The 14,695-nt window shown below is 30.1% G+C and overlaps 1 protein-coding gene across 1 annotated transcript; it reads left to right on the forward strand.

The window, feature by feature from the left end:
* The first annotated feature begins 3,199 nt into the window (after positions 1-3,199).
* Positions 3,200-5,059, forward strand: LOC133794174 (transcription factor MYB102-like). Its single transcript, XM_062231372.1, has 3 exons — positions 3,200-3,515; positions 3,622-3,751; positions 3,876-5,059. Exons 1-3 carry the CDS (start codon positions 3,383-3,385, stop codon positions 4,819-4,821), a joined length of 1,209 nt encoding a protein of 402 aa, XP_062087356.1. The 5' UTR covers positions 3,200-3,382; the 3' UTR covers positions 4,822-5,059.
* The last annotated feature ends 9,636 nt before the right edge of the window (positions 5,060-14,695 follow it).

Raw genomic sequence — 14,695 nt, forward strand, 5'->3', positions numbered from 1 at the left:
TTATAAAGTTTTAGTGACAACAAATTGTGATTTTTGTAACTAATACTTTTAACCACGAACTTTTTAGTGATGACATAAGTAAGATAATTTTCTTTTAGTCACAAATTATTTTCTTGTAGTCACAAAATTTATCGTGACTAAAACTAATATTTTTTTTTAGTATAAATAGTTATACCAAACTCTAATTTTGGTTAGTGGGCTTCTTATTAGAGACCATTATATATTAATATTTATACACGTTGATTAAAGGAGATGGAATATAAGTATTAGGTAAGTTTGAAATTCAAACATGTATACTAGAATGACTAATTAAAAAAGCAAGAAAAGAAAACGAGATGGAATATAATTTTTTTATGGGTAAATGATTGATGGTATTTTTTCTTTTTCTTTCCCACAGACAGTCATTGATATGTTCGGTTTCGAAACAGAAGCAGAAATAAGACAAAAAGTTTACTATTAATAGGGTCTATATTATTATATAAATTCAAAAGAGTATTAGCAACCACATGGTATAAAGTCAATGAAGTTGAGTTATTGATGTTTTGATTGACAGTAGATCAAGTGTCAAATGTGATTGAGAAAAAGAGTAATATATGCCAGCATATGCCCTTTTTCTTTTCTCCCTCACAGACACAAAAATTAATCCAAAAATTAGAAAAGTCAAATAGTATTATGCTCACATTTTTAGAAAAAAAACTTGTGCCTCTATTAATTTTTCCTTGTATGAAGAATTGATAGTTATAGGGACATAACTAATGCATAAGAGAAAGTCTAACACAGTAGAGGCACAAAAATTCCATTTAGAAATGTATTAAACGAAAAAAAAAAACTTAAAAAGATGAAGTGTATAGCTAGTATTGTCTAATTACTTTGTGATCAAGATTATCTTAAGCTGTATTTATGGAAGCCAATCACACGTAATAGCTAGCCAAATGAAACCAGAATTTCAAAAGTGTGATCCGGTGATTTTGGTAATTAATAATAATAATTAGATTACTTTCGAATTTGATTATATGATTCTATTAGACTTTGAATGTTGTTTATATATATATATATATTTAGTTTTGCCTAACTTTTTCTTCAATTAACCGAATTTAAAGAGTAAAACAAATATAAATAAACAGTAATAATATGAATTTAAAAATGTATATATATTCTGTACCGACGACGACGACGACGTACGATAGAGATTGAAGATGAATGGATAAGTGGTAGAGAAATGGTGTTGCTGAGAGTCATAGAGAGTTTCATAATCAGACAAATTAATGATCAAACTCCTTTTCACTAGCTTATTTTGTTTTTATGTTGACTATAACTCTCTAATTCTTGCAATTTCATTTGTCCATTTTTTATATCATAAATACAAGATTATCTCTTTCACTCTATGCTAGTATTAATACGTATTTCTTTTAGTTCTCCTCCATAAAATTACCACAGTAATTTTTCTTTTTTATTTTGATAAGTTGTGTAACATATATATATATGTGAAGTTTTTACCGTGGGACATGCCTTTTGTCAAAAAAAATATAATTTAATTTTTTTTTCTATGGCGGTGTACAATGTAATTATTTAGGATCCCTCTCACCAGTTTTTAGAAAATTCCAAATAATTTACAGTGCCCAAAACATGTTTCAAAGCAAGTTATTTCACGCGTGTATAAAATAGGCGTCAAAACAATCTATTTTATGTTTTTCGGTACCATAAATTATTCCAAATTTCACAAAAAATTGTGAGAGGTTCTAAATAACTATATTGTACACTGACATATAAAAAAAATTAGATTGTAACATATTCATGTGCTGAAAACACAAAAATAGTTTGTTTTGAAATTTATTTTATGCGTGCGTGAAACAAATAGCTTTAAAGTTTGTTTTCAGTACGGTAAATTATTCAGAATTTTCTACAAACTAGTGAAATGCTTATTATAACTATAATGTACACCGTCATATAAAAAAAATTAAATTATAATTTCTTTACATAACCTATACCAATACTATAAAATTTTCATATATATATATTATCCTTATATTTATTTAAATCATTTTAATATCAAAACTTATTTAAATTTTATAATGGGGAGAAAACTTTTTTATTAATTAATGCTCCCATATTTCGGCAAACACCGAACTCTATTATTGCTCTCAACTTTAATTGAATGCTACTCATATCTATCCTATTCTTCATAAATTTTCTCAGCATTGTTTATCATTAATTGTTTTACTAATATTTGACCAACTGTTTTGAAAGGGAAAATAATTTATGTTTTGTCCGTACAATCAACTAAGAGTCCATTACACAAATAGCTGAAAATACTAAACAAGCCCTCTCAGCACACGACACATACTTGTGCAGTCGGCAAAAGACAATGACCTTTTCAGTGGCAAATTAGTCATTTCACGAGAAGAGATTAACGACGTATGTGGAAGAAGGTGAAACACCGTGAAGTAAACGGGCTTGAAATACGAAAGCCTAGCTTAGATGAAAGGGGACACGTGGCAGTAACCCACGTTGCTGACAGCTAATATGAATCCAGAAAGCAAGGAGTAACACGCTCCCGTCGGAAAACGATGGCCTAAGCTAATACCTTCGAAATCAAATATCACCACGAAAATATCAAAGAGAGACATAATTAAACATATTGAAAATACTTTTAATTATTTACATTATATATATATAAATATTAAAAAAAATGAAAAAGGCCAAAGGTGAGAGTAATAATGAGAGAGATAAGACTTTTAGGGTTTATATTTTTGTTTAGAACGTGTCTTTATTTATATTTTGTGTTTTGATAAATTATATTTTGGATTTTATTTTTATAAAATAATTCAAATAAATAAATAAAAAATAAAGTATAACAACATAAATATTTTTAATTTGATGAATTATTTGTAATTTTAATTTAAATTTTTTTGATCAAAATCAAATTTATAAGAGTATTTAAATTATTTTAGAAATTATAGAGGCAAAAAAAAAAAGTTACATAGAGAAAACAGATTAAAACTTTTTATTTAATGTATATGATTATGTATTTGTATTTATAGTGTAATTAAAAATACAGGTACAAATTTTCTCGAAGGAGAAGGGACACGCGTACATGGCCTTAGTGATCGAAAACAGAGGACGGCACCGAATCCTTTTGACTTCGCTTCGTTTCTTACCCCTAATCCTTTCGCTTCCTATTTAAACCAAGTACGTCTCATACCGACCCTACAAACTCATCTCTCTTTCTTGATATATATACAACCTTCTCTCTTTCTACTTCTAAATACATTTTTCTGCAAGATATAAATTACATTAAAAGCTTAGAAGAACTCTTGGAAAGATCGAGATTATATACAGAGAGCTACATAGCATTTGACTCGAATATTTCACATATACCAACATGGGAAGAGCACCGTGTTGTGACAAAAATGGGCTCAAGAAAGGGCCTTGGACTCCTGAAGAAGATCAAAAACTTGTTGATTTCATTCAGAAAAATGGATATGGTAACTGGAGAACACTTCCCAAGAATGCAGGTATATATTTTACTAAATAATTTCTTTCTTATGTGTGTGTGTCAATTTCATGTTCTACAATTCGATCATGTTCATTTAACTAATTCATACTAAAAATATATCACAGGACTTCAAAGGTGTGGAAAGAGCTGCAGACTTCGATGGACTAACTATCTCAGACCAGATATCAAAAGAGGACGATTTTCTTTCGAAGAGGAAGAGACAATAATTCAACTCCACAGTATTTTGGGCAACAAGTAAGCGCAATTATTCATTTCTTAATTTGAAAATAGTATAACCTTTTTGAAAATAGTTCACATTTCACTTTCACATTCGAGAATTTCGAGTTTCTAATATAATATATGTGTGTTTTCATTTTAGGTGGTCTGCTATTGCTGCTCGGTTACCAGGGAGAACTGACAACGAAATAAAAAACTACTGGAACACCCACATTAGAAAACGGCTCCTACGAATGGGAATAGACCCAGTGACTCACAGTCCAAGGCTAGATCTCCTAGACCTCTCCTCGATTCTAAGCTCTTCATTCTACAACTCATCTCATCATCAGATGAACAGTATGACCAGGTACCTAGGAGTCCAACCAGTAATGAACCCTGAGCTTCTAAGACTAGCCACTTCTCTCATGGCTAATTCCTCGAATAATTCTCAACGTGGGACTACAAACAACCAAAACAGTACTTTCTACTTCCAAAACTCCCACGAAGTAGATCATCAAAACCAGCTCTGTGGCAACATTAATGGCAACAATAATCCTCATCATCAATTCCAACATGTACTGTACCAACCTGACCAACTCCAAGAAATCTCACCGGCTGGTTGCCCCACTACTACTGCTGCTACTGTAGATGTGTCTTGTGTCCCACTTTCAAATGAAGAACTAGTACATCACGACCTATCAAATCTCACAAATTTCAGTTCTCCAAGTTCCCAAATCAGCGAATGGCAAAGTAGTAGTACTACTACTACGACAGCAACTAATGGGATGCCTTCAAATTTTACCGAAGACTATGTTCCGAGTTTACCAGCAGGTTACAGTGCTTACAGTAGTTATTATGATCATCATCGTTATCAACCTACGGTGATTGATCCCTCGACAGAGAGCTACCAGTCCAACAACAGCAACAACCAGAACTTCAGTTTCACTACATCGGTTTTGTCCACTCCGTCTTCGAGTCCAACGGCGTTGAACTCGAATTCGACGACGTATTTGAATAATAGTGGAACTGAGGACGAACCGGAAAGCTACTGCAGTAGTATGTTGAAGTTTGAAATCTCAGACCTCTTGGATGTTAACGAGTTCATGTAATGTAATCATGATTAGAACTACTACGGATTAAAACTGATCCAGGAGAAGGATTTTTTTTTTTCTCTTAAATTTCCAATGTTTAGAGTCTTGGGTTTGGTGGTTCTGATGCGTGTAAAATTCACTAATAATTATTATTATTATATTTTTTTTAATCTTCGTCAGCCTTATTACTGTATCGGGAAGAAAAAGATCTAGCTGTTAGTATTTTCTTAATGGGAAATTTCCATTATTGAGATGATGTTTTCTTGTCTTTTTCTTCCTCTTTATTCTCAATATCTTATTTATATGTTTACTAATTTTATATAAATAGTTGTTTTGCATCAGTTTGATAAGAACCATATATTAAAAAATTATTAATATTATTATAAGGACTTTCTACTTATATATATAAATGAAATAGACTTACTCACCAAAACATGACCACTCATTACTATAAATAACGTTTAATATATGTTAGAAAATAATGTTGTTTATATATCCGAACTCACTAGAAGTTCACGAATTAAATAAATGTGATACCTATATGGTCGATTTATATATATATATATATATTTTTTGAAGTTTATTATACGAAAAGCTATAATTAGACACAAAATAAAATGATTATTTATTAAATTCCTTCCCCAAATGTAGAGAAAGATCTCTACAAAATTAAACACTCAAAATATAATTAAGTAAGTTTAGGAGCATTATATTATTTGTACCCCAAATTTTGATTAAGATATTCATTTTTATTAAAAATTAATATATAGTATATATTTTTAATTTATGCTCAAATTTTTCTAATTTTGTTTTGTGTCATATTCTAAAAAATACATACAAATAATATATATTTAAAAAATTAAAAAATAATATATAAAAACTTATTAAAATAAGAGTTTTTTTCTAAAAAATTAACGTTATTTAAAAAAAAAATTATGAAAACAAAATAAAATAAAATTATTGAAACTACAAAAAATAAAGAATGTCAAAAAAAAATATTGAGTGACTAAATATATTATATAACAAACATAGCCAAAGAAAAGAACAGAAAAAAAATAACATGTAAAGGTTTCATGGAACCCGACAGCACTAATTCATAGGTTCCGGCGAAACGAGAACGAGCCGGAGATCTGAGAACCGACACGTGTCCTTCCAGCTGTATAGCTGATTGTCGTTTTCACGTACTAATAAAGTAATAATTTTGCATGGAGGGCTTATTATCATTAAAATGTGAGTTTGACGAAACCAATACCATACGTGTCGAGACAAGAGCGGTGACCTTTATTTAGGGGACCACTTCAAAATTAAAAGGGCCGTGTTTCTTTTTATTAAAAATTTTGGCATGGGTCTTGTGCTTGTTTTTGTCTCTTTTATCCTATTATTTAATACCCCAATGTCAAACCAGGAACCTAATGTTGATTACCTCAACTTTTGGGGCCACGTGGGCTCAATAATACAGTGCGTGGGGCCCAAAAGGCTTTTGAGATGTAACTTGTTGACCACTTAGTCCGGTTACCATAGGAGGGAGCCAAAAGAAAATATGGTGCGGGAGAGGGTGGGTGGGGTCTTATCCAGTTGCCTTTTGAGCCCCTTTTTGACTAGGCCATTTTTTTTTTTTAGGGAACACCATTTGTGATATCTGTGGTCTTTTTAGTTTTACAATAATAATGATTACCCACTGTCAAGTGATATAAAGTACAATTTAGTACCACTGTTTATGTTAGTGCCATATTCTGCAATGTCATATTTTCTCCTTGCACTTTTGACAATGTTATATTGTTATATTCTAACTAGGTGTGAACTTGGATTTTTGCTTTCAAACTAAGAGATCCAATCTAAAAGAAATTACTTTTTACTTGAAAATGATCCTGTTTTTTAAAAATTATAATGAAATTCAATTATAGCATATATTTAGGGATAAAGTGTTCATAAGTTTAGAGCACTAAATATATATTTAAGTTAATTTTGAATAATAAAGAGCTACGTGACAATATATATACACGAGGGAATTATCTAATAGGGGATTTACTTTAAATCTTATTGGTGTGATTCTCAGTGTTCTCGATCTGTGAATAGTATTTGACATGATTTTTTTTAATCACCATATATAACAGGGAATTATACCATGGGGGTTTTACTTTAAGCCTTATTGGTGTGATTTTCAGTGTTCTCGATCCGTGAATAGTTTTCGGCACGATTTTTTTTAATGACCATGTATACTGTAGTTATTTAGAACATTTTGCAAATTTTCAGAAAATTCTGAATAGTTTACAGTACCGAAAACTAAGTTCAAACATGTTGTTGCACGCGTGCGTGACTAATTTTTTTTATGCCTGTGGAAAACAACATGTTTGAACCTAGTTTTCGGTACTGTAAACTATTCAGAATTTTCTGAAAATTTGGAGGATATTTTAAATTGCTACAATACATACGGTCATAAAAAAAATCGCGCCAAAAACTATTCACGGATCGAAAAACACTGAGAGCTCCACCAATAAAACTTAAAATAAAGCTCCTATCAAAAATTTGTCGTATATATAGTCAAGAATAATCTCAATAAAATTTATAATTAGTGAAATATGATGATGATCATAATATACATGGGATGGAGCATATAACATTTGCGGAAGACATAAACATTATTATTTTCAGACACAAAAGCATATCACATGAGGTCAGCACAAGCTTGGGGAGCAATATATTGGCAATTTTTCTTTTTTCTTTTTTTGACTTAATAATAAACGATAAACCACTACTTTATGCCAAACCAAAAATGGAAGCAAATTCAAAAACTACTTTCAAATTTCGGCTAGGAATTCAACAGAATGGCACTATACCGTAAATGTAAATCTTTTCATATAATGCAAAGTTAATAAATAGCTTTTATAAATCATGATCTTGTTGCTTAGGCCAGCTATATCTATACATAACTACGAAAAGTTCATAATAATGACCATATATGTATATATATATATATATATATGGTCTTGATTCCATATCGTCCAGTTGAAGCTTTTCGGCTTTGGACTTATTATTACAGATGATGATGAGTTCAATACCAAAACGAAAGAAAACTTATATATTGTCTTCCAAAGCGGGTCCCCCCTTTGTTTTTATATATGGCATGATCGTTGCGCCACACCATACAATTATGTTCTTCTTCCTATGAAGAATGTCTTTCTCCACACGTCTCTAACATATACATAGCTATATATATATATACATACATAATTACACTGCTTCAGTCTACTCCACACACATGCAATATTTATCACATTTAAATCGTTTCCCTTTCTCAATCATATGATTCATCATAATAAATTTTCTTCTTTTGTAATAATTTGATTGCGTGTATTGACGGTGCAAGTTCATGTACAATTGAGCAATATTATAATATTTAGATAAGAGATTCTAGTCCAACCATACCCTCATCTGAAAATAAATCTTTTTTTTTTACTGTCATCGATTAATGCATATAAATATGTATATATCTATAGTGTGGCTACATTACTATTTTCTTTTTTGGTAAGAAAGTCAGTGTATTGCAGAAAAACCAAGAATACAATAGCTTCTCAGAGCAAGTTTACATTTTCAAACAACCTATGAAACCAAACTAAATCAACAGCTTTAACCCCAGCTAAACCTGAATAAAAGATCCTATTATAAATATTATTATTATTGTATCAGTCTAATTAGTTGAAGATCAAATATAAATATAGATCTATATAGATATATATATGGTCAACTAATTAATGTAAGAAAACACACAACAACCACAATTGTGTATATCCTCATCATCAAATGATGCGTAAATAGATGGCCAAAGTGGGCGTAGCTACAAAGAGAGCCTTCATTATTAATGCCCTAACTCTCTACTATTGCCGATGAGGAAGGTCTATATGATTTCCGACTCTACAGGTCAAAGCCTCCAATGCATGGCAATTACGTTACGTAAGCCATACATCATTTTATACGTCAAAAAAAGTTATTGCTATTCCCAACGGGACCGTATAGATATGATTAGTCACGCCCCAATATTGACCTTTGATATTGGTACAATAATAATATCAATATACACGTAACACAAAAAGCTTGTAATTAATCATGTTAATAAAAAAGATGTAATTTGGATTGGATATGGTGATACGTGTCCACATGAATCAGCATAGCTAGCTAGCCGACCATACACAAAAATAAGACATAGACCATTCTCCTAATAACCCTCATTTTCTATATCGACCGCCCAAAGAAAAAGCCCTTCATTGTTTTGAATAATAAGTAGTAAACTCTTAAAAGTGAGTTTATGTCTTTGCGTGCCCCTTGTACTACATTATTGATTTCTTCTTCTCTGCTATATATTTTCTTTGTCTCCATACATTTTTGTGATGAAAACGCCGTAATATTGTCTATATATATATATATAAATACAGGAAAAATAATAAATGCACTCATCAAACGAATATATAATAATTGGTAATATATATGATCGATCGAGCAAATGGGGCCTGATATTCCTGACAATTTTACGTTGAAAAGTGATATCCACAAATTGACTTGAAAAATATAAACTATATATATTGTATATTTACTTTATATGTCAATTATTATATGTAAATATATACTGTTCTTTCTTTCTAACTTGTCACACATTGTTGCTACATGTACATTATTAGATATTTTGGGTTTAAATAAAATCTGTGGGTGTGGCTGGGTGGGTAAAAGCAGACAAAAAGCGGTTTTGTTACCTTAACAGTTGTATGTTTTGTTTCATCACGCTTTCAAGTTGAACTATCCGGCGGTCTGGTAAATTATTAATATTTTTATTTATTATACATATATATATATATTATACATTATCTCTTTGAAATTAGGATAGAGACACATCTCCTTTCGCTGACTCTAATTGCACATGTAAATTAATATATTATATATATATGTGTGTGGCATGCACACAATTAATTTTGTAGAATCGGCAGCCTTTCAAAAATGTCTTTATTAGTTTTTAATAATTTTATTCATATGATGATGAGTTTCGGGAGGAAAATAGTGAATGCAGTGTGTTAAAGATTAATTAATGTTCCACGTATTTAATTATGAAATAATCATGACTATATATATTTACGAAGAGTGATGATACGTGCACTTCTAATTTGTACACACAAATTATACACTATGGTGTCTAACTAATCACAATCATATAATTAAATATTATGTGGATCTCACTTAAAAATATTCATGGTTGAGATTATTTACACATCATATTTATAATTTGAGTGTACAAATTAAAAGTGCATCGTCTATTATTACTCATATATCAAACTACATCTACAAAGAGAAATGGTAAAGAGTACCCTAAGGTGTTCAATACTCTAGGACGTGTCGTGTTCTTATTAGTACAAGTAAATATCGAGTCTGCACATATTTTAATTCAATTCAATTAAAATTAAAATATATGAGATTTGATACTAAATCACATCAACGATGATATATCACGTTGTAGGATGTTAGACACTAGCAGTGCCTGATAGCACTTCTCATCTACAAATCACATAAAATGTGAACATTGATGCTCGGTGAGGTTTTGATTTCATAGTCTTTTCAAATGAACACTATATTATTTTAATAGTACTACAGCTACATACAAGTATATCATCAAATTATGTAAATATTTTATATTGTGGCCGAACTCATTTGAATAATTAGTGAGCACATTTTAGCATTTTTCTTTCCATAAAATACTGATTAATTAACTTGTGCAGCTCAAGTGTGATTTTGTAATGCTTGATAAAATTAGTTTTACTTTAAATTAAATAATAACATGCTACTAATAATCAAACTGGGCTCCTGCATTATATTTTCTCAAGTTCCTTTATTAATTTATTTATTAATCCTACAACATGGCCTAGTTGCAGACTTGCAGTCAAAGCTAGCTGCCATAGGAAATGTTCGAACTCGTTTATTTAGACTTTTCCTTACATATTAGTTGGTCCACAGAAGACTTAGTGATTGTGACGTAGATTAGTTTTCACACCATTTAATTATCAGATAGAATTATTCATTATCGCAGTCATACAACGGGGAATTATTCTATTCGGGCTTTATTTTAAGTCCTATCGGTAGGGCTTTCAGTGTTATTGACTTTTGAACAGTTTTCGACGTAAATCTTTTTTATAAACGTGTATATTGTAGCTATTTAGAGCATCAGTGCGATTTTCAGAAAATTCCGAATAATTTATGGTACCGAAAACTTAGTTCAAACATGTTGTTGTACGCGTGACTAATTTTTTTTGTGCGCGTGGAAATCAACATGTTTGAACCTAGTTTTCGGTACTGTAAACTATTTAAAATTTTCTAAAAATTTGCAGGATGCGCTAAATAGTTACAATATACACGATTATAAAAAAAATCGCGCAAAAGACTATTCACAAATCGAGAAACACTAAAAACCCTACCGATAGAACTCAATTTGAAGCCCCTTATAAAAAAATTGTCCGTCATATATATTATATATTATACGATGCCTCAGTTGGTCGTCCTTTTTATCTAATATTATTATTATTATTAAAAATTACATTAACTAAATAACTAATTACATAATAATAATAATAATAATAATAATAATAATAATCAACTAAAGAAGTGTGTGTCGGTATGTACTACGTATATTCTCGATCAAGAATGATTATAAATGCTCAATAATGAGTAAATATAACTCAAAGTCTGCAAGAGGTGCATTTTCTCATCTTCATTATTTTAAAATAATATTCGACGATCAAGACTTTAATACTTCAACAACTATGGTCTCTAAGATAGGAAAATCACATAACTATTTGGGGAGATTTATGGTACGTCATTTTACCTTATTGGTAGGAAATAATCTCGTTTTAGGTACGTAAATTAATTATAACCTTGATTTTTTTATTGATAGTACTCATTGTAATCAACACATGCCTTCTGCAAATTTTAAAAAATTTACATAGTCTAAATCAGGGTTCAAACAATCTATTAGACTGTACATGTGCTTTTTTTTTAAGACGTATAGAAAACAAATTTTTGAATCATAATTTCAATACTATAAGTTATTCAAAAAATTTCAAAAATTTAAAAGATATCTACTATAAGTATAATGAATACCGTCCTAAAAATAATTAAAGTTATAATTAATTTATGTTCCTAAAGTAGAATCGTACCTACCGGTAAAGTAAAAATCGGTACCTTATTACTCTAGAGTTCCCTACATATTCATAAATATTATTAATCTTTAATTCCCATTTACCAAAACTAATAATTGTGCCTCGGACCTAGCCTATCTCAAACTAAAACAAAGTTGAAAATTGAGGATGCATTCCATAATAGATTTTGAGGAAGAAATAAAGAGCAAATGTTTCTTTCTACATATAAATCTTTTATGGTTTTTTTTTTCAACCGATTATGAGAAATATCAAATTGGTAGTCATCAATTTGTAGTCTCCTCCCCCCCCCAAAAAAAGTCAAGTTGTAGTTTTTTCAAAAAATAAAAACTCATCAATCTAAATTCATTATTATGAAAATCCACTGACCTTTTGGCATTTTTGAGATGAAAAAGAAATTGTCTCCTCCATTAATTGCTAAGCTGTTTCGACCTAGCTGGCTTTGTAAATTTAGGGTGAGTGAGTGGTGTGTGTTGTTGCTCCGTTAACATTTTTCGGCGCCTCTTCTGACGACCGGACAGGGGAAAACGATAGTGATATGGACTTTTGATCCCACACAGCTCCTCCGTTCCTAGCTAGTCCTTCCACTTGGGTCCTCTTTCTGGATTTTTCGAGTCAATGAAAACAATTTTAACTATTATCTAGAAAAAAATAATAATGAAACGTAACTTTATTAAAAGTGAAAACTATTCAGTCGATTGGAGTGTCATGTCGTGTATGAATATGACTCTTTTTATCTCAGGAAATTTAAAAAAAAAAATATGGCATTTATATTGTTATTGTGTAAAAATATGCTAATTATATTTTTTTAAAAGAAAAATTTTAAATATGATAAACATAATTAGTAGTTAATTAAAATATAGAAATGCTATATTTTTTTTATCATTATGTTTTTTTCTTTATTTTGAAAGTTCTTTTATTTTTTTCCCTTCATTTTTTAATTTTTTTTCCGGTTAATTTTTTTTCTTATTTATTTTTTCTTTCATTTTTTCATTTTTTTTTTTTTGCTTCCAATTTTTTTCTTCGTCATTTTTTTTTTCAATCCATTTTCCATTCTTTTTCTTCTTCTTCTCATTTTTATTAATTATCATTTGTATTGTTTAATTTTTTTGTTCATATTTTTCAGTTTTCATTTTTTTCTTCATTTTATGTATTTATTATTTTTTCTTTATATTTCTTTATTTTTTCACACATATGATTGTTTTTTCTTTCTTTTTATCTTTTTCTATTTTTTCTACCAATTTTTTCATTTACATTTTTTTCTTTCTATTTTCTATTACTTTTCTTCTTCTTCTTTTCATTTTTATTCATTCACCCGTTTCTTTTCCTTCATCATTTCTCTTTTGTTTTGTTTTGTTTTTCATATTTTCCTAGTTTTTTTTCCTTCTTTTTTCTTCAATTTTGTACTTATTCTTTTCTCATTCATTTTTTTACACGTACTTTAACATTACATTATTATTTTACTATTATTTTATTTATTGTAATTTTTTATAGTTTTTTCCACTATATGTAAAAAAATTCAAATCAATTTTTCAGCGTTTTCTTTTTACTGTAACCCTTATATGAACACCAAAATTTAGAACTAAAACTAATAAAAATATAAAAACGTGAATGTGTAACCAGTTACCCTAATGAGAACATTCAAATCTAGAACAAAAATTACATGAAGAAGTGGGAGAAAAGGGAAAGGGGGTAGATCTGATTTTTTTTCTTCTATCTTCAGATTTGTGGTAACTGGTTACCTTCCCGTTCTTTGTGTGTATATTTCTGATATATTTATGGAGTAACTGGTTACATCACGTACTTTGTAAGTATATTTATGAGTGTAATTGGTTACCTTCACGTTCTAATGTGTGTGTGTTGACCCTAGTTTTGGTCAGCTGACACGGAGTCAAAAAGGTGATGTAATAGAAGATATTGAATTAGATCTAATGGAAAGAAAATAAATTAACATAGCGATTTATAGTGATTCGGCCCCAGGAATTGGTAATGACCTACGTCCACTTAAGCTATTATTGATCTTGATTCTCAAAGGTGTGATCAAAGAACTAGGGTTCCTGAGTTTCACAGACCTTAGAGGAAGAAAACAATACAGTGATGGATAATAGTAATATAATTCTCTAAGCATAAAAGATCAATCGATCCTCTTCCCTAAGCTCTCTCTTCTATATTTATAGGTTCAATAAGAGTTACATGAATTAAGAAATAATATCTATCCTTAATGATCGGATCTGCAGGTCATAATGAAGAGATATTCTCGGATATCATCACAACTGTACATATTTTTTCATATATGAACGAACATACGACCAGGCTGGTCGTACACAAAATTTGATCTCGTCGTGCAGAAATAATGCTGGTAGATAGGCAAGCCGTATCTCTGCTACGTGTCCGCCACGTGTCAAAAATCCTTGCCACATCATCAGCAACTGATTTATGGATAAACATTTGCCCCCCAAGTTTATTTATTGCGATCAGCAATAAGTGAACTTAAGAAAACAACTTTTCATATGCCCCACGAAATCTGTCAGAGCCCTCGTGCGTTTTTTAAAATAGTGACCTAATCACGTCTAATCAAGTCTTTTCAGTTTTCAAGAAACCATTCTGACGGCTGTTACACTCCCCCATGCCTTGAAAAAGGCAACCCATGATTACCCCTTTTCGGCACACATCAGCTCTATAAATAATCCCCACAATCTTCT

This window comes from Humulus lupulus, chromosome 8, assembly GCF_963169125.1.
Source record: "Humulus lupulus chromosome 8, drHumLupu1.1, whole genome shotgun sequence".
NCBI lineage: Eukaryota > Viridiplantae > Streptophyta > Magnoliopsida > Rosales > Cannabaceae > Humulus > Humulus lupulus.